Source organism: Oncorhynchus masou, chromosome 15, assembly GCF_036934945.1.
Source record: "Oncorhynchus masou masou isolate Uvic2021 chromosome 15, UVic_Omas_1.1, whole genome shotgun sequence".
Taxonomy (NCBI): Eukaryota; Metazoa; Chordata; class Actinopteri; order Salmoniformes; family Salmonidae; genus Oncorhynchus; species Oncorhynchus masou.
In genome coordinates this window covers 60,271,374-60,291,179 of record NC_088226.1, presented here as the reverse complement: position 1 = coordinate 60,291,179, position 19,806 = coordinate 60,271,374, and the positions used below count along the sequence as shown (strand labels likewise).

At 42.7% G+C, this 19,806-nt stretch overlaps 2 protein-coding genes across 3 annotated transcripts in view; both read right to left on the bottom strand.

The window, feature by feature from the left end:
• LOC135556570 (protein MON2 homolog) overlaps positions 1-3,678 on the bottom strand; it is a 58,571-nt gene extending 54,893 nt beyond the window's left edge. Inside the window, exon 1 of the mRNA XM_064989876.1 lies at positions 3,227-3,678. Within this exon, the coding sequence (XP_064845948.1) occupies positions 3,227-3,334 (108 nt within the window). The 5' untranslated portion in view covers positions 3,335-3,678. The remainder of the gene's footprint in view (positions 1-3,226) is intronic.
• A 2,338-nt stretch (positions 3,679-6,016) lies between these two features.
• The window catches only part of LOC135556569 (sodium- and chloride-dependent GABA transporter 2-like), a 72,493-nt gene continuing 58,703 nt past the window's right edge, over positions 6,017-19,806 (bottom strand). For both annotated transcript variants that reach the window (XM_064989874.1, XM_064989875.1), the window contains exons 8-15: positions 14,412-14,515; positions 12,565-12,689; positions 10,673-10,785; positions 10,241-10,378; positions 9,602-9,704; positions 9,044-9,144; positions 8,612-8,782; positions 6,017-8,445 (exon numbers count right to left, since the gene is read on the bottom strand). In XM_064989874.1, the coding sequence (XP_064845946.1) occupies positions 8,281-8,445; positions 8,612-8,782; positions 9,044-9,144; positions 9,602-9,704; positions 10,241-10,378; positions 10,673-10,785; positions 12,565-12,689; positions 14,412-14,515 (1,020 nt within the window). In that variant the 3' untranslated portion in view covers positions 6,017-8,280. The remainder of the gene's footprint in view (positions 8,446-8,611; positions 8,783-9,043; positions 9,145-9,601; positions 9,705-10,240; positions 10,379-10,672; positions 10,786-12,564; positions 12,690-14,411; positions 14,516-19,806) is intronic.

The window sequence follows — 19,806 nt, the reverse complement described above, 5'->3', positions numbered from 1 at the left end:
AAAATCATGGACATTAATATGGAGTTGGTTCCCCCTTTGCTCCTCCACTTCTGGGTGTTCCACTATATGTTGGAACAATGCTGCGGGGACTTGCTTCCATTCAGCCACGAGCATTAGTGAGATCGGGCATTGATGTTGGCCGATTAGGCCTGGCTCGCAGTCGGCGTTCCAATTCATCCCAAATGTGTTCAGTGGGGTTGAGGTCAGGGCCCTGTGCAGGCCAGTCAAGTTCTTCCACACTGATCACAAAAAAAAAAACATTTCTGTATGGACCTCGCTTTGTGCACAGGGGCAGTGTCATGCTGAAAGAGGAAAGGGCCTTTCCCTAACTGTTGCCACAAAGTTGGAAGCACAGAATTGTCTAGAATGTCACTGTATGCTGCAGCGTTAAGATTTCCCTTCATTGGAACCATGAAAAACAGCCTCAGACCATTATTCCTCCTCCACCAAACTTTACAGTTAGCACAATGCAGTCAGGCAGGTAATGTTCTCCTGGCATCCTCCAAACCCAGATTTGTCAGTCGGACTGCCAGATGGTGAAGCATGATTCCGCACTCCAGAGAACGCGTTTCCACTGCTCCAGAGTCCAATGGCGGTTTACACAACTCCAGCCGACTCTTGGCATTGTGCATGGTGTTCTTAGGCTTGTGTGTCGATGCTCAGCCATTGAAACCAGAGGCAGTTTGGAACTTGGCAGTGAGTGTTGCAACCCAGGACGGACAATTTTTACGCGCCACAGCACTCTGCGGTCAAGTTCTGTGAGGTTGTGTGGCCTACCACTTCGTGGCTGAGCTGTGGTTGCTCCTAGATGTTTCCACTTCACAATAACAGTACTTACAGTTGACCATGGTAGCTCTAGCAGGGCAGAAATTAGACGAACTGACTTGTTGGAAAGGTGGCATCCTATGAGGGTGCGACATTGAAAGTCACTGATCTCTTCAGTGAGGCAATTCTACTGCCAATGTTTGTCTATGGAGAATGAATGGCTGTGTGCTCAATTTTATACATCTGTCAGCAACGGGTGTGGCTGAAACAGCCGAATCCACTAATTTGAAGGGTGTCAACATACTTTTGTCGACATACTTTTGTGTGTGTGTGTATGTATATATATATTTTTTATATCCACGAACGTGGACATCAACATCTCTCTTTCATGGCACCAATGTGCTAAGTTATGGCAGGGGCAATTGTGTTGCAGTAGTCTAGTGTGTGGTGTGGGAATAATGATACGCCAACCTGGGGAACTTTGTGTTCACATTCCCCTAAAAAAAAAGTGAACCAGACCAGGCAATTCAACTCAACTCAAGACATGCAAACCGAACTTAGACCCCCTCTTGAGATGATCTCAGTTCGGTTAGCTTCGGGGGCTCCTTTGAGGGGTCTGAGTTCCTTTGGATGTTCACACTGCACGAAAAATTAAGTGAACCGCACAGAGTTCACAAATTGTCAGCAGATTAACCCGGAAAATAAACATTCTGCCATTAATCACAACACTTGGGATGTAGCATTTCTGACCAATGCAGTGGCAACACTAACCATCTTCATTTTGAAAATAATTGAAGCTCAAAATTGTGAAAAAGCTGATTCTGACATGCACACAAAACAATGGACGTCCCATCATGTAAAGTGAGTATTTGACAACTGGCTACTGTTTACACCTAGACCTTGGAAAAGCATCCCAAAATCTTTGGCTTAGTTATAAAAATCTTTGGCATCCAATCCATGTAGCCAACCCGCTTGCTTACAGCTGCACTAGGGTCTTACAGCATTCCTGTGTACATGCTAGGTAAAGCTCCGCCTTATCTCAATTCACTGGTCACGATGGCAACACCCATCCGTAGCACGCGCTCCAGCAGGTGTATCTCACTGATCATCCCTAAAGCCAACACCTCATTTGGCCGCCTTTCGTTCCAGTACTCTGCTGCCTGTGACTGGAACGAATTGCAAAAATCCCTGAAGTTGGAGACTTTTATCTCCCTCACCAACTTCAAACATGTGCTATCTGAGCAGCTAACCGATCGCTGCAGCTGTACATAGTCTATTGGTAAATAGCCTACCCATTTTCACCTACCTCATCCCCATACTGTTTTTAGTTATTTACTTTTCTGCTCTTTTGCACACCAGTATCTCTACCTGTACATGACCATCTGATCATTTATCACTCCAGTGTTAATCTGCAAAACTGTAATTATTCGCATACCTCCTCATGCCTTTTGCACACAATGTATATAGACTCCTTTTTTTTCTACTGTGTTATTGACTTGTTAATTGTTTACTCCATGTGTAACTCTGTGTTGTCTGTTCACACTGCTATGCTTTATCTTGGCCAGGTCGCAGTTGCAAATGAGAACTTGTTCTCAACTAGCCTACCTGGTTAAATAAAGGTAAAATAAAAATAAAAAAAATAAAATAAAAAATGTAGACACTGCGAAGCCGGTGTGAGATATAGCTCAGAAAACGTACCTCAATCCAGGGATGAGAAATGCGTTGTACTCAAATTTGTCCATTATCCCAAATGAAGTGTTAAACCAAGAAGATTGAACAAGTGCTAGTTGAAGTAAACTGCCGTTTTCATCCTCATGCTAGCTAGCAGTAGGAACAGCAGCTGTTATGGAATGCATGTATGGTTGAACAACAAAGAAGCTGATTGGCTGACACTGCCATTCCAAAATAGCTGCTGTTACCTAGTATGAGGATGAAAAAGCCAGTTTTCCAGAAAACTAGTAGTCTTTTAATCTTCTTGATGTAACAGTTGGAATAATGGGACGATTCGGAGTACAACGCATTTCCCATCCCTGGATTGAGGTACATTTTCCAAGCCATAGCTTGTGCCAGCTCGGTGGATGTCTTCATATACACAGGAATGCTGTCTGACCCTAGTGCAGATGTAAGCAAGTGGGACGGATCTGCTGGCTAGCATCCATGCAGCCTTCACAACTGGGTATCACCCTATTATTTCTGATGGTAAACCTTAACAATAACCCTTACCTAACCCAACCTGTTTTAAATGTCTAGTTCAATTAAGTGACGTCAGATTGAAACGTTACAAGGATCAATATAGACTTCGTGATTATTGTCGCGAGCGCTCGCATCACAACATCAGCAGTTGCATTGAAATGTATAATCAGTGGTGAGGTGGCAAAACATCACATAACATACAGTAGAGTGAAACTGAGCGAAAGCAAGAGAGGAATTGCTAGCTATAACGTCAGACAGCCATAACTACCTCTTTGACTGGGGGGAATTTCTTCTTGCATTCCATTGACAGGGACCGCAGATCCGTCTGCATGTTCTCGAGTAATTTCTTCACCGCTTCGGGGCTACTAGTCGACATTTTGGATTATGTATTCGACCCAAATATCAAATCTTGAAATAATAATGAATGCAATCGTAAGATACTGGTTCCCGGCCTACTTATTCAGTCCCTTTGAAAACGAAAAACGGTATGGACCTCAGCAAGCGTCCACTGACACAAGTCAATATTCCAGTTTTCTACTTTGCCCATACAGAATGGAAGGGATGACACGGGCATAAACTTGTCCACAACAAAAACGTCTAGACGGAGGTGTCATAGATTATCATCACTAGCACAATTCTAGTGACATTTATATGGTTAATATGTCTCAGTTTCACCCGTAGTTCTTACGGCTCCAGCAGTCACCATTGCAAGCACCGTTTCAATCCCACAATGCTTTGGTAGACATTGGGAAAATCTCAATTGTATTCTCCTTGCGCCTCTCTCCTCGCTCATCTTCCACTTCTCAAAACCCATTGGAGAATAAGGTCAGAGGGGCGGGACCTCTGGCTTTCTCATCAAATGGTTTTCGAGTAGCAGAGGAGTAGCGAGGACGTGAGGATCACTTTTGAGACCATCCCATTGACACGTCACTTGCACTAAGGAAAACATGACCGGATTCCAGCAGAATAATTCCAGCGTCCTCTAGTGGAGTAATACAAACAAATTAATGTAGTATTTTGTAAGGCAATGTACAGGTAACTGCCAAAATAAATGAGGGATCAATGAAAGATACAAAGTAGATTGAAAGCAGGTGCTTCCACACAGGTGTGGTTCCTGAGTTAATTACATAATTAACATCACATCCTGCCATCACACTGCACACTGCCTTCACCCATCTGGACAAGAGGAAAACCTATGTAAGAATGCTGTTCATCGATTACAGCTCAGCATTTAACAACATAGTCCTTCCAAACTCGTCAATAAGCTCGAGACCCTGGGTCTCGACACCGCCCTGTGCAACTGGGTACTGGACTTCCTGACGGACCGCACCTCGTGGTGAGGGTAGGTAACAACATCTCCACCCCGCTAATCCTCAACACTGGGGCCCCACATGGGTGCGTTCTCAGCCCCCTCCTGTACTCCCTGTTCACCCATGACTGCGTGGCCATGCACATCTCCAACTCAATTATCAAGTTTGCAGACAACACTAGAGTGGTAGGCTTGATTATCAACAACGATGAGACGGTCTACAGGGAGGAAGTGAGGGCCCTCGGAGTGTGGTGTCAGGAAAATAACCTCACACTCAATGTCAACAAAACAAAGGAGATGATCGTGGACTTCGGGAAACAGCAGAAGGAGCAGGAGTATCCATATCGACGGGACAGTAGTGGAGAAGATGGAGAGTTTTAAGTTCCTCGGCGTACTCATCACAGACAAACTGAAATGGTCCACCCACACAGACAGCGTGGTGAAGAAGGCACAGCAGCGCCTCTTCAACCTTAGGAGGCTGAATAAATTTGGCTTGTCACCATAAACACTCACAAACTTTTACAGATGCACAATCAAGAGCATCCTGTTGTGTTGTATCACCACCTGGTACGGCAACTGCTCTGCCCACAACCGTAAGGCTCTCCAGAGAGTAGTGAGGTCTGCACAACGCATCACCAGGGGCAAATTACCTGCCCTCCAGGACACCTACACCACCCGATGTCACAGGAAGGCCAAAACTATCATCAAGGACAACAAACTGACCTAGCCTTCTGGATGATACTGCCTGTTCACCCTGCTATCATCCAGAAGGCGAGGTCAGTACAGGTGCATCAAATGTATCACTAGCCATTCAAACAATGCCACTTTATATAATGTTTACATAACCTACATTACTCATCTCATATGTATATACTGTATACCATCTACTGCATTTTTTGCCAATGCTGTTCGGCCATCGCTCATTCAAATATTTTTATGTTCATATTCTTATTCATTCCTTTACACTTGTGTGTATAAGGTAGTTGTTGTGAAATTGCTAGGTTATATTACTTGTTAGATATTACTGCATGGTCGGAACTAGAAGCACAAGCATTTCACTACACTCGCATTAACATCTGCTAACCATGTGTATGTGACAAATAAAATTGGATTTGATTTGATTTGCTTAGTGTCATGTATAAAAATGCCCAGTTGCTCATTATTGTGGGTACCATGGTTAGAAGAAGAGAACTCAGTGATGTTGAAAGAGGGGTCTCAAAGGAGCATAGGGTTGAAAGGGTGTTGGTCTCTCTCTCAATTCAATGTAAGGGCTTTATCTCTCTCTATCTCTCTCTCTCTGTCACCAGATCTCAACCCCATTGAACAGTTATAGGAGATTCTGGAGCTGCACCTGAGACAGTGCTTTGACAATCATCAACCAAACACCAAATTATGGAGAATTTCTCATGGAAGAATGATGTCGCATCCCTCCAATAGAGCTTGTAGAATCTATGCCAAGGCACATTGAAGTTGTTCTGGCAGTTCGTGGTGGCCCAACGCCCCATTAAGACACTTTATGTTGGTGTTTCCTTTATTTTGGCAGTGCTCAATAGTAAACATGTTTTAAGATTTCTTTAGAGGAAAAATTAAAGGCCTACAGCACACACATGGCTTGAAATGTCTTTGATGATAATACTCTGCTTCCATCTGCTGGCCATCAGGATACATACAGTCTCTCTCTCTCTCTCTCTCTCTCGTGGAACAGTCTTCAAAAATCTTGGTGGAAAAGAATGAAAGTATGACACATAATGTTTTTAAACTTTTAATATAAATGTTTTTATTTTACAATGTCAGTTGTAATGATACATGTGAACGGTATTCAGCTTTGCACTTCACTGGACATGTCATTGGCAATACTGACGAACACATACTGGAAGTGTAAGAGCTTATACTTTTCAAAGTTGTTATTGTATGATATGGCAAAGTAGATGATGATATAATTAATTAATGAATAGGCCACAATATAAGCAAATAACAGACTTTCCAAGACATTTCATATTTCCAAGGTGAAAGGTATGAAGTTCAGTATTACCGGAAAACTCTTTCTCTCCAGCTTCTCACCTCTAAGCTGCTCGCTATGATGGTATACTGTAGTGTACTGTACAATGATTTCAAATGCCAAAATTCTGTACAACAAAAATATATTTAACACAATCCATACTTTCACTAGTTTTTAAACTATGTTTGTCATGTGCTTTATCACATTTTGGACTTGGTATACAGTTTAGAAATATATATATATATATATATATATATACGATTGTATACAGTTTTTTAAAAATCAAGCCAAGGATGAGAGCAATGCAAATATCCTGGTTTTACAATTCAAAGTACTTAAAAAACCTAACATAGGACTACCCACTGGGCAAAACAAATAGTTGAATCAACGTTGTTTCCACATCATTTCAACCCCCAAAATGTATGTGATGTTAAATCAATGAGGAGAATTTATTGGATTTGCAAAAAATTATCAACGTAGGGGCATTTTGTCTTTTTGTCACCCAACTTTGAACCTAAATCTATTGACATGTTGAAAATTGTTGTTGATTTCATGTTGAATTCACGTTAGTTGACAACTCAACAAAATGTAAATCAAAACTAGACGTTGAACTGACGTCTGTGCCCAGTGGGTATGATTAAAACGCTAATACGCAATGATTATATGTCCAAGTAAGCTTTTGAATCAAAGCAATACATTTACAGCATGTCTGACTTAATCCTAACCTCAAATAACAACCTTAGGCTAGCAAAGCCTATTCAGTCTGTTTTCTACAGGTTTATTTTACTCCTGCTATGTTAGGTTACTATAATAGAGACAGACACTTGGGCTTCAGATGTATTTTTGATGCAATTCTTCTGACATAAATCTGGAAATGAAACTGTATAGGTTGTGTGTAACATATTGGCACTTGCCAATATATTAATCTAAAATCATAGTATTCGGAGGCAAAAAAAAGCATACATTGAATTCTTGTTCAACTCTGCATTGCTTATTGTAACCACAATGACATGGTGTTTTTAGTTGGCATGCGGTTATCGCATTCCTTTATTTTTTCCTTTATTTGTCGTTTAAAAAATGTTGTCAGCGAAGGTTTAGCATCCCGGGGTAAATTAACTAACATATGGATTAGATTGATGTATTTACTATATCAACTGATATGACTGTAGCAGGTTCAACATAATGCACTAAAATAATACCTCATCACAGTGTCTCTCACAGCTGAATAGAAATCAGGAGCAACCCGACATGAGAACGTGGTAGAGGGAGGACAGACAGAGGGATTATGTTGTAAAGCATTGTTATGATGTGCTGTATGAGGCAGTCCTTTCAACTAAGTCCTGAAATAAACATCACAATGTAACTGGACTGTATTCAACTGAAACTCTACGACTGTGCTTGGAAGGAAACATTTCATTCCGCCAGAAGCTAGAACTAACTGAAAAACAACTTGAAGTAGTATTCGTACAACATGTGCCGAGCTGAACATCAGAGATGTCCATGGAAAAAAGGAAAACAAAAAACACATCCTTATAAAGCAGATGTGATCATCAGACAAACATTCTCAAGTCTCAACCACAATGGACATATAACAAAACACTGAATCACACCATTTCAATGTCTGCTACACTTCGTCAATGGCGAACTAAATCAGCACAACCCAGCTAGAGTTCCTGGTTGTTCAGGCAACAGTGTGAGGCAGAAGTGGCGAGCAACTGTCCCATGGATGGAAGTGTAGATGGAAGAGCCAGTAGCATTGAGTGTGTGAACATCAGTACATACACGATTTAACAACAGCACCTGAAACAGTAGTCTATATTGTCTCTGAGAGACCATGTAGGAGAGAAAGAGCCAGGGCACAGCAGCACCAGTTTCTCTGCATCTGTGCTCATTTAGCCCCAGTTGTGCAGTTATGAGGTATCGTTGAGAAGAGGTTTGGGACGGGCCCAAGGCAGATGCCATGTCGAGGGGAGGGACATGGGACCTCACAAGGCCTGGGTACACGTTCCCAGCTCTAGCAGTTTGACTCCTTCTCGTTGACGGGGAAGTAGCCTTCCTTAGTGGGAGGGTGTCTCTGACGGAGGCTGTCCCCATCAGCAGCAAAGATGGCCAGCAGCTTCTCTTGTTCCTTCTTGGTTTTGGGTAAGTCAGTGGACGGTGTGGTCAGGATTATAAAGCGCTACAGAACAACAGAGGAAATAGACAAGACAAGATTGGTTTGTTGTATTTGTTTGTATATATTTCTAAGTTACAGTAGCTTAAGCCCAAAAAATTGACAATAGCAAACAGAGAAAAAAGTTGGTGGGGGTAAGGAGTGAAAACAGTGGGTGGTGTGTGGGACTTACCTCCTTCAGGGTACCTTCCACAGAACACATTTTGATGACCACCCAGAGGGGGACACAGAGCATGGAGGACAGGGCCAGGAGCCAGCCCAGGCCATAGCCCCACCAGGGGTACACATACTCATTGTTGTACTTCAGAGGGGTGTACTTGATCAGGGAGAAGGCAAAAGTACCCTGCGGAGGTAAATAGTCCATCAGCTCTGTCTTCTTGACAGTCACTGTATGCTACGTCCTAGGTTTATTCAATGTTTTTTTACATTTATTTAAACAATAGTGACTTGCTTTCATTTGAGATCTTACCACTTTCTAAAAAACCTTAGTAAATTTGATGAGCCCTGCTGTGCAATGGTAGATGCTTTTTCAATAGTAACCACCAGAGGTCAATCCTCAGTCAAAAGACAGAACAGGGTTTTAGTTCAAAACTAAAAGACTCACTAAGCAGGTAGCAGGAGTGAAGAACATCCAGCAGTATTTGATAATAGGCCCAGGGCGGTAGCCAATCATGTCCTCAATGTTGTCATAGAAACGGTCAGCACCTACATGAACAGTGAGGCAAGGGACAGATACAAATGAGCACTGTGGGAATGTGTAAGGCATCTAACTGGTTGCTCAAAATAGTACTAATTATCATCAAAAAAGTGTTCAAAATGGTCCAATAATATCACATTCAGTTAGTTGTTCCACTCCCAAATGTCCTTTCACTTCTACGGAGAGAAGACTACTGCTGGAGCCCAGAGGATGGATGAACAGTTAGTTGTTCCACTCCCAGATGCCCTTTCACTTCAATGAAGAGAAGACTACTGCTGGAGCCCAGAGGATGGATGAACAGTTAGTTGTTCCACTCCCAGATGCCCTTTCACTTCTACGGAGAGAAGACTACTGCTGGAGCCCAGAGGATGGACGAACAGTGCTTATGTTGTCAATTAAAATACCCCATTTGGCATGCTAATGCCCCACTCAACACATACCCACGTAACTTGGCTAAACACTCACCATAAATCCAAGCAATGCAAACTGTCTCAAAGACAGCCACAAAGAGCAGGCACATCCCACTGGCAGCATAGTAGTCAAAGAGTTGGAAGACGTACATGCCTCCCTGGAGAGAAACACGTGTTACATTACGGCAGTGCAGCTAGGGACTCTCTCTCTCTCTGTTTTATCAAGGCCACACATAGAGCAACATGCAGATGCAAGAAAACATAAAGCTCTTTCTGGGGAACATTCATTCTGATTATGAAGTTTAGCCTCCGTATATGGTCTACGATGTATGTAACAATATACGTTATAGAGCATACATTAGAGAGGCGAAACTTCATACACAGACTGAATGTTCCCCAAAAGGAGCTAATTGTATTCCTGATGTCAGTATCTTATGGTCGAATGGCTCTTTTTTTAGTAAGTGTAGTAACTTTCAATACATGTGACCAGACACTCAAAGCCCTTAATGAAAGCCTTTGGGATTTCATTTTTGCTTATGAAGACAGGTGAAAGTTCCTGCCACTGTGCAGTTATGACATGATCATAGGTAATTGGGGTCAGAGCGGAGAGTTGGGGTCAGAGCCAGGATCAGCCATTTTATCAGCTACCCTTGACCAATAGGGGTGCTAGGGGGCGCTGTGGACAGTGGCATACCTCGGTCAGCATGATGAGACCCATGAGGAAGGAGAAGATGGCAACCGCCAGAATGAAGAGCTCTCTGCGGTTCTTACGACGGAACGTTTTAGGGTACATATCCACCATGGCCGTCACCAGACTCTCCACACACACAAACTGCAGGAGGGGAGAGAACAGAGGGGATGAGTGAGTGAGTGAGTGAGTGAGTGAGTGAGTGAGTGAGTGAGTGAGTGAGTGAGTGAGTGAGTGAGTGAGTGAGTGAGTGAGTCAGTCAGACAGACAGACAGACAGACAGACAGACAGACAGACAGGCAGGCAGGCAGGCAGGCAGGCAGGCAGGCAGGCAGGCAGGCAGTGAGAGAGGAGAAAGACAGACAGACAGAGCACGAGAGAGAGAGCGAGACAGACAGAGAGACAGACAGAGAGGAGACAGAGCTGTTCTAGTCTCACCTGGCTGTCCAGCCCCAGAAAGACGATCATGATGAAGAAGAAACAGGCCCAGAGAGGAGAGAAGGGCATCATAGACACAGCACGGGGGTACGCTATGAAGGCTAGACCAGGACCTGGGGCACAGAGGGTTATAACAGGTCATAGAGGAGTCCTAACAGGTCATTACAGACTTGTCTTTCCACGAGCAGGACTTTGGATCCATATTGCAACAACAACCTCTACCCGACTGTATTCTAAACTATTAGGTAATCTCTGAACCTTGAAAGTTGACTTCTAAATATTAACATGTCTAATCATCAAGTTCAAGGCGAGCAGGAACTGGCTAGACGTGCGCCCTACTCTGCGCCGCCATCTTAAGGACCATTAGGCACCATTACTCACCATTAAGCACCATTACACACCATTAAGTACCATTAAGCACCATTACTCACCACTAAGCACCATTACACACCATTACAGAGAGAACAAGAGAGGGGAGGCAGGTAGCGTAGTGGTTAGAGTGTTGGACTAGCAACCGGAAGGTTGCAAGATCGAATCCCCGAGCTGACAAGGTAAAGATCTGTTGTTCTGCCCCTGAACAAGGCAGTTAACCCACTGTTCCTAGGCTGCTGTTGAAAATAATAATTTGTTCTTATCTGACTTGCCTAGTAAAATAAAATTAGGCACCAGGGTTGTGGGATGTTGAGCTAACGTAGGCTAATGCGATTAGCATGAGGTTGTAAGTAACAAGAAAATCTCCCAGGACATAGACATATCTGATATTGACAGAAAGCTTAAATTCTTGTTAATCTAACTGCACTGTCGAATTTACAGTAGCTATTACAGTGAAGGAATACCATGCTATTGTTTGAGGAGAGTGCACAGTTTTGAACATTAGGCACATTTGGTTAGTCTTGATACAACATTTTCAACAGAAATGCAACGGTTCATTTGATCACTCTAAAACGTTGCACATACACTGCTGCCATCTAGTTGCCAAAATCTAAATTGCAGCTGGGCTGGAAAAATCCATGATGGCCTTTCGATTGCATTTCAAAGATGATGGTATAAAAAAATACAAAAGAACGGTTGTTTTTTTCTTTGTATTATCTTTTACCAGATCTATTGTGTTAAAAAAAAAGGTCCAATCCTGAAGAGGTTTTAAGCACCATTAAACACCATTAAGCACCATTACACAGCATTACTCACCATTAAGCACCATTTTAAGCACCATTTCACACCATTAAGCACCATTAAGCACCAATATGCACCATTAAACACCATTAAGCACCATTAAACACCATTAAGCACCATTACGCAGCATTACTCACCATTAAGCACCATTTTAAGCACCATTTCACACCATTAAGCACCATTAAACACCATTAAGCACCATTACGCAGCATTACTCACCATTAAGCACCATTAAACACCATTAAGCACCATTAAACACCATTAAGCACCATTAAACACCATTACGCAGCATTACTCACCATTAAGCACCATTTTAAGCACCATTTCACACCATTAAGCACCATTAAGCACCAATATGCACCATTAAGCACCAATGCAGCACAGTAAAGGGTTTTTCTCTTAAACACCATTAAGCACCAATATAGCACAGTAAAGGGTTTTTCTCCTAAACACCATTAAGCACCAATATAGCACAGTAAAGGGTTTTTCTTTTGAACAGTTTTAGGAATTTACAGTCAATAGCCGCTTACTTGGGGTAGCAATTCTACTTTGACATACTCAGTTGTATTGTTGAAATTCAACAGATGATTCCATCTGACAGCACAAGCACGTACACTTTTTTCAATTGTGGAAAACCATACATTCTTTCCCAACGATGATGTAGAAATTGACTGTCTAGAATGGTTTGTGTGTAACGCTCTTTTACAAGGACTACTAACCTGATTCTGCCACCTCTGAGATGGGCACATTTTGCTCATAAGACATGAAGCCCAGGATGGAGAAGATGGCAAAGCCAGCCACGAAACTGGTCCCACTGTTCAGGAAGCATAACGACAAGCAATCTCTGTAAACCCAGAGAGGCAGTCGTCAGGAAGACGTAGACCATGACAACAGATACTGTACCACACACTAACCCCTTGAAAACTTCAAAGCAGAATCACTAAAACTTTACAGCTTCAAAGTAGAATCAGATACTGTCAGAATGGAGATAAATATACAGAACTGATGGTTAGGTCATTATAGGGTATAAAACAGAACTGGCGGTTAGGTCATTAGGGTGTAAAACAGAACTGACGGTTAGGTCATTAGGGTGTAAAACAGAACTGACGGTTAGGTCATTAGGGTGTAAAACAGAACTGACGGTTAGGTCATTATAGGGTATAAAACAGAACTGACGGTTAGGTCATTAGGGTGTAAAACAGAACTGACGGTTAGGTCATTATAGGGTATAAAACAGAACTGACGGTTAGGTCATTAGGGTGTAATACAGAACTGACGGTTAGGTCATTATAGGGTATAAAACAGAACTGACGGTTAGGTCATTAGGGTGTAATACAGAACTGACGGTTAGGTCATTAGGGTATAAAACAGAACTGACGGTTAGGTCATTAGGGTGTAATACAGAACTGACGGTTAGGTCATTAGGGTGTAATACAGAACTGACGGTTAGGTCATTATAGGGTATAAAACAGAACTGACGGTTAGGTCATTAGGGTGTAATACAGAACTGACGGTTAGGTCATTAGGGTGTAAAACAGAACTGACGGTTAGGTCATTATAGGGTATAAAACAGAACTGACGGTTAGGTCATTAGGGTGTAATACAGAACTGACGGTTAGGTCATTATAGGGTATAAAACAGAACTGACGGTTAGGTCATTAGGGTGTAATACAGAACTGACGGTTAGGTCATTATAGGGTATAAAACAGAACTGACGGTTAGGTCATTAGGGTGTAATACAGAACTGACGGTTAGGTCACTAGGGTGTAAAACAGAACTGACGGTTAGGTCATTAGGGTGTAAAACAGAACTGACGGTTAGGTCATTATAGGGTATAAAACAGAACTGACTGTTAGGTCATTAGGGTGTAATACAGAACTGACGGTTAGGTCATTAGGGTGTAAAACAGAACTGACGGTTAGGTCATTAGGGTGTAAAACAGAACTGACGGTTAGGTCATTATAGGGTATAAAACAGAACTGACGGTTAGGTCATTAGGGTGTAATACAGAACTGACGGTTAGGTCATTATAGGGTATAAAACAGAACTGACGGTTAGGTCATTAGGGTGTAATACAGAACTGACGGTTAGGTCATTAGGGTGTAAAACAGAACTGACGGTTAGGTCATTAGGGTGTAAAACAGAACTGACGGTTAGGTCATTAGGGTGTAATACAGAACTGACGGTTAGGTCATTAGGGTATAAAACAGAACATATCACTTCTCTGTTTATCAGAGACACTTCTGCTTATTGTTTCAATAATCTCAGTCTTATCTAATTAGGTGAGGTAGGAGGTGGGGTGTAGAATACAGTAGAGTAGAGCAGAGTACAGTATAGCACAGTACAGAAGAGTAGAGCAGAGTACAGTAAAGTAGAGCAGAGTACAGTACAGTATAGCACAGTACAGAAGAGTAGAGCAGAGTACAGTAAAGTAGAGCAGAGCACAGTACAGTATAGCACAGTGCAGAAGAGTAGAGCAGAGTACAGTAAAGTAGAGCAGAGTACAGTAGAGCAGAGTAGACTGGGAGGTAGAGGTGTACGTGTGTGTTCTGAGGTAAGCCCTGACCTGTAGCAGTTGTTGTTGTACTTGTTGTAGCTCCCCAGGGCAGTCAGACACCCCAGACAGATGGCATACGAGAAGAAGATCTGAGTCCCTGCATCCATCCATACCTAGAAAGAACAGGAAGAAACCAAACCAACCAACCTTTTCATTTGCTGGGAGAAACCATGGCATTGTTCCTGGCTGATACATGTACTTCTATGAAACACATTATAGAAAAACAGCTATAAACCCATACTGGTGAGATATTTTATGACCAAATAATTACCTACATGCTCCTCACTCTGTGGTAAACACGGTCACCCCATTTCTCGTCACTTATTATGTCATCACCACCCACCATACAACCCCTAGTAATCTCTGTCTATAGACCCCATACACCCTTTTCAGTCCTAAGCCCACCCTCTCCACCCTGACAATGTCACTGGCACGCTGGTTCTCCATCTCAATGGCTCCTCAACGCCAAGTGTGGTAATTTTCCATCACAGACTCTGAACGACCAGCACAACACAGTTCCAATTTAAATGAGGGTGCTCTTTGTTCCATTCGGCAAAGTGGTGCTGAAGCAATGGGGGCACGTTTCAGTTGGCTGCCTGGCAGCCAGGAAGACTTCTGGTTGCACCCTATTGCCTATGTAGTGTACTACTTTTGACCAGGGCCTATGGGCCATAGCCACTAAGGCAGATGTTCTCATGGTACAGGCTTCTTGGAGTAGCTTGTCAGTGGATTGAAGAGGGCGCTCATTTTGTTTTCTGGTGTACTCTAATACATACTCTCTCTCTCTCTCTCTCTCTCTCTCTCTCTCTCTCTCTCTCTCCTCTCCTCTCCTCTCCTCTCCTCTCCTCTCCTCTCCTCTCCTCTCCTCTCCTCTCCTCTCCTCTCCTCTCCTCTCCTCTCCTCTCCTCTCCTAACATAGCCCCAGGACCAGCTTTCTTAGGAACCTTTTCTCTAGGCTCATCACTCTGTAGGTGATGGCTTTGTTATGGAAGTTTGGGGAATTACTTCCTTTTAAGTGGTTGTCTTTTCTGGATTTTGATCATTAGCGGGTATCGTCCTAATTCTGCTCTGCATGCATTATTTGTTTTTTTTTACATTGTACACATAGGACATTTTTGCATACAGAATTCTTGCTTTGTGAGTGGACCCCAGACCTCACTGTCCATAAAGGGCAATAGATCTATAACTGCTTCAAGTATTTTTAGACAGATCTTAATTGGAATGTCAAATTTTATGTTTATTTTGATGGCATAGAAGGCCCTTCTTGTCTAGTCTCTCAGATCGTTCACAGCTTTGTGGAAGTTACCTGTTGTGCTGATGTTTAAGCTGAGGTAGTATAGTACTTAATGAATATGATGTCAGTTCGATTGTCATCTGAGACATTCTCATCAATGATAGGATGACAAACTCTACAGCGGAAAGTCTGCAGATTGTAGTTATCGGATTCACATGGAATTGTTGTTCAATTATTGGTGAAGAGATTAAATGTAATTTTAGCTTCCAAATGAGAGATTTGGGTTTTCATAAGGTTAGGGCTCTGCTCAAATCAGTGGCCCGCCCCTGTGAAGAGACATGGGTTATGAAACACACCCTTCTCCCTCCACTATATAAAGCCTTGACAAAAATGTAACCTCCTGTTCCGAGGATGTGAGGACGATGGTCAGTACGTTAAAAGGACTAACATGTCAACTACTGAACTAAGTTTTGGTTGCGAATGGTATGAACTTTGAACTCTTATTCACTACAGACGTGATACCTCCTAGCCGTTGAGTTAGCAACCGCAGCTGCAAACGTGGGCTAGGAAAGGACAGACAGAGTATCCCGTCTACCACACAACGACGTTACTACAATGTATTTAATTGACCACCAGAGACATTCTTCAAAGGACTCGGTTGGGCAACACGGCCTTCCATCTACCACCAACCTACCGAAGCGCAGCTCAGAGTAAATATTTATTGCATTTTCCTTTTCCAAATGGGCGGTAATTTAGAATGCATAAGATACTGTATTTACGATAGAGACATCGCTTCTCCCTTTGTTCCTCAGTCTTCCCTCTCTTTCACTCAAACCCAGCCCCTTTTCTATGTGTAACCAGCTGTCATATCTGTTCCCTCCGCTAGGGACGTTTTCCTTCATGATATAATTTGTAATCAAGGTATGATTCATTCTGTGCATATGTAATTCTGTGTGATTAGTTAGGCATTTAGTAAATAAATAATGAAATCCAATTTTGTATTGCTGATTCAACTTGTTAGCCAGGGTTCGTGAAGATAACCAAAAGTTTACAACTTTCAGATGAGACTGAAATAAGGTGACAATTATATATTGACTGCTATTGATGTAAAATATTACTAGGTCTTTAAATCCTCTTGGTGTTAGGGGGCAGTATTTTCATTTTTGGAAAAAAAACGTTCCCGTTTTAAATGGGATATTTTGTCAGGAAAAGATGCTGGAATATGCATATAATTGACAGCTTTGGAGAGAAAACACTCTAAAGTTTCTAAAACTGTTTAAATAATGTCTGTGAGTAGAACGGAACTCATAAGCAGGCAAAAACCTGAGAAAAAAATCCAAACAGGAACTGGAAAATCTGAGGTTTGTAGTTTTTGAACTTAGCCACTATCGAATTCACAGTGGGATATGGGTTATGTTGCACTTCCGAAGGCTTCCACTAGATGTCAACCGTCGTTAGAACGTTGTTTCAGGCTTCTCATGTGAAGGGGGGCCGGATGGGAGCTGTTTGACGAAGGGGTCTGCCAGCAGCCTCGTTCTCAGTCACGCGCATTTTCAAATGAGAGGTATCTCTCGTTCCATTGCTTTTCTACAGACAATGGAATTCTCCGGTTGGAACATTATTGAACCTTTATGATAAAAACATCCTAAAGATTGACCCTATACTTAGTTTGACAAGTTTCTTCGACCTGTAATATAACTTTTTGAACTTTTCGTCCGACTGGATCTGAACGCGCTTTTGGATTTGTTTACCAAACCGCCCTAACAAAAGAAGCTATTTGGACATAAATGGACATAAATTATGGACATTATCGAACAAAACAAGCATTTATTGTGGAACAGCGACTCCTGGGAGTGCATTCTGATGAAGATCATCAAAGGTAAGTGAATATTTCTAATGCTATTTATGACTAATGTTGACTGCGCAACATGGCAGATATTTATTTCGCTTGGTTTGGGCTCTGAGCACCGTTCTCAGATTATGCTTTTTCCGTACAGTTTTTTTAAAAATCTGACACAGCGGTTGCATTAAGGAGAAGTGTATCTAAAGTCCCATGCATAACACTTGAATTTTCATCAACATTTATAATGAATATTTCTGTGAATTCATGTGGCTCTCTGCAATATCACTGCATGTTTTGGAACTACTGAACACAACACGCCAATGGAAAATAAGATTTTTGGATATAAATATGAACTTTACCGAACAAAACATACATGTATTGTGTAACATGAAGTCCTATGAGTGTCATCTGATGAAGATCATCAAAGGTTAGTGATTAATTTTATCTCTATTTGTGCTTTTTGTGACTCCTCTCTTTGGCTGGAAAAATGGCTGGGTTTTTCTGCGAGTTGGTGGTGACCTAACATAATCGTTTGTGGAGCTTTTGCTGTAAAGCATTTTTGAAATTAGACACTATGGCTGGATTAACGAGAATTCTATCTTTAAAATGGTGCCTAATACTTGTATGTTTGAGGAATTTGATTTATGAGATTTCTGTTGATTTGTATTTGGCACCCCCCTGCAATTTCATTGGCTGTTGGCGAGGGGTTCTGCTAGCGGAACGGGGTTCTCCAGTCCTAGACAGGTTAACCAACAGTGCAGTTCAAGAAGAGGAAAATATTTACCAAGTAGACAAAAATAGAAAGTAATAATAAAAAGTAACACAATAAGAATAACAATAACAAGGCTATATACAGGGGGCAATGGTACCGAGTCAGTGTGCAGGGGTACAGGCTAGTTTAGGTAATCTGTTCATGTAGGTGTGGGCGAAGTGACAATGCATAGGTAACAAACAAACAGCAAGTAGCAGCAGTGTACAAGGGGGGGATGTAAATTGTCCAGTGGTGATTTTTATGAATTGTTCAGCAGTCTAATGGCTTGGGGGTAAAAGCTGTTGAGGAGCCTTTTGGTCCTAGACTTTGCACTCTGGTACTGCTTGCCGTGCGGTAGCAGAGAAAACAGTCTATAACTCCAGTGACTGGAGTCTGACAATTTTGTGGGCCTTCCTCTGACACCACCTATTATATAGGTCCTGGATGGCAGGAAGCTTGGCCCCAGTGATGTACTGAGCCATTTGTACTACCCTCTGTAGTACCTTATGGTCAGATGCCTAGCTGTTGCCATACCAGGTGGTGATGCAACCGGTCAGGATGCTCTCGATGGTCCAGCTGTAGAACCTTTTGAAGATCTGGGGGCCATGCCAATTCTTTTCAGTCTCCTGAGGAGGAAAATGTTTTGTTGTGCTCTCTTCACGACTGTCTTGATAGGTTTGGACCATGATAGTTTGTTGGTGATGTGGACACCAAGGAACTTCAAACTCTCGACCCGCTCCACTACAGCCCCGTCGATGTTAATGGGGGCCTGTTCGGCACGCCTTTTCCTGTAGTCCACAATCAGCTCCTTTGTCTTGCACACATTTAGAGAGACGATGTTGTTCTGGCACCACACTGCCAGTTCTCTGACCTCCTCCCTATAGGTCGTCTCATCTTTGTCGGTGATCAGGCCTACCACTGTTGTCAGCAAACTTAGTGATGGTGTTGGAGTCATGTTTGGCCACACAGTCATGGGTGAACAGGCAATACAGGCGGAGATTAAGTACACACCCCTGAGGGGCCCCAGTGTTAAGGATCAGCAGGGCAGACGTGTTGTTGCCTACTCTTACTACCTGGGGGCGGCCAGTCCGGAAGTCCAGAATCCGGTTGCAGAGGGAGGTCTTTAGTCCCAGAGTCCTTAGCTTAGTGATGAGCTTCATGGGCACGATGGTGTTTAATGCTGATCTGTAGTTGATGAACAGAATTCTCACATAGGTGTTCCTTTTGTCCAGGTGAGAAAGGGCGGTGTGGAGTGCGATTGAGATTGCATCATCTGTGGATCTGTTGGGGGCGGTATGCGAATTGGAGTGGATCTAGGGTGTCCGGGAGGAAGCTGTGAGCCATGACCAGCCTTTCAAAGCACTTCATGGCCACTGACGTGAGTGCCACGGGTTGCTAATCATTTAGACAGGTTACCTTCGCTTCCTTGGGCACAGGGACTATGGTGGTCTGCTTGAAACATGTAGGTATTACAGACTCGGTCAGGGAGAGGTTGAAAATGTCAGTGAAGAGACTTGATAGTTGGTCCGCGCATGCTTTGAATACATGTCCTGATAATCCGTCTGGCACAGCAGCT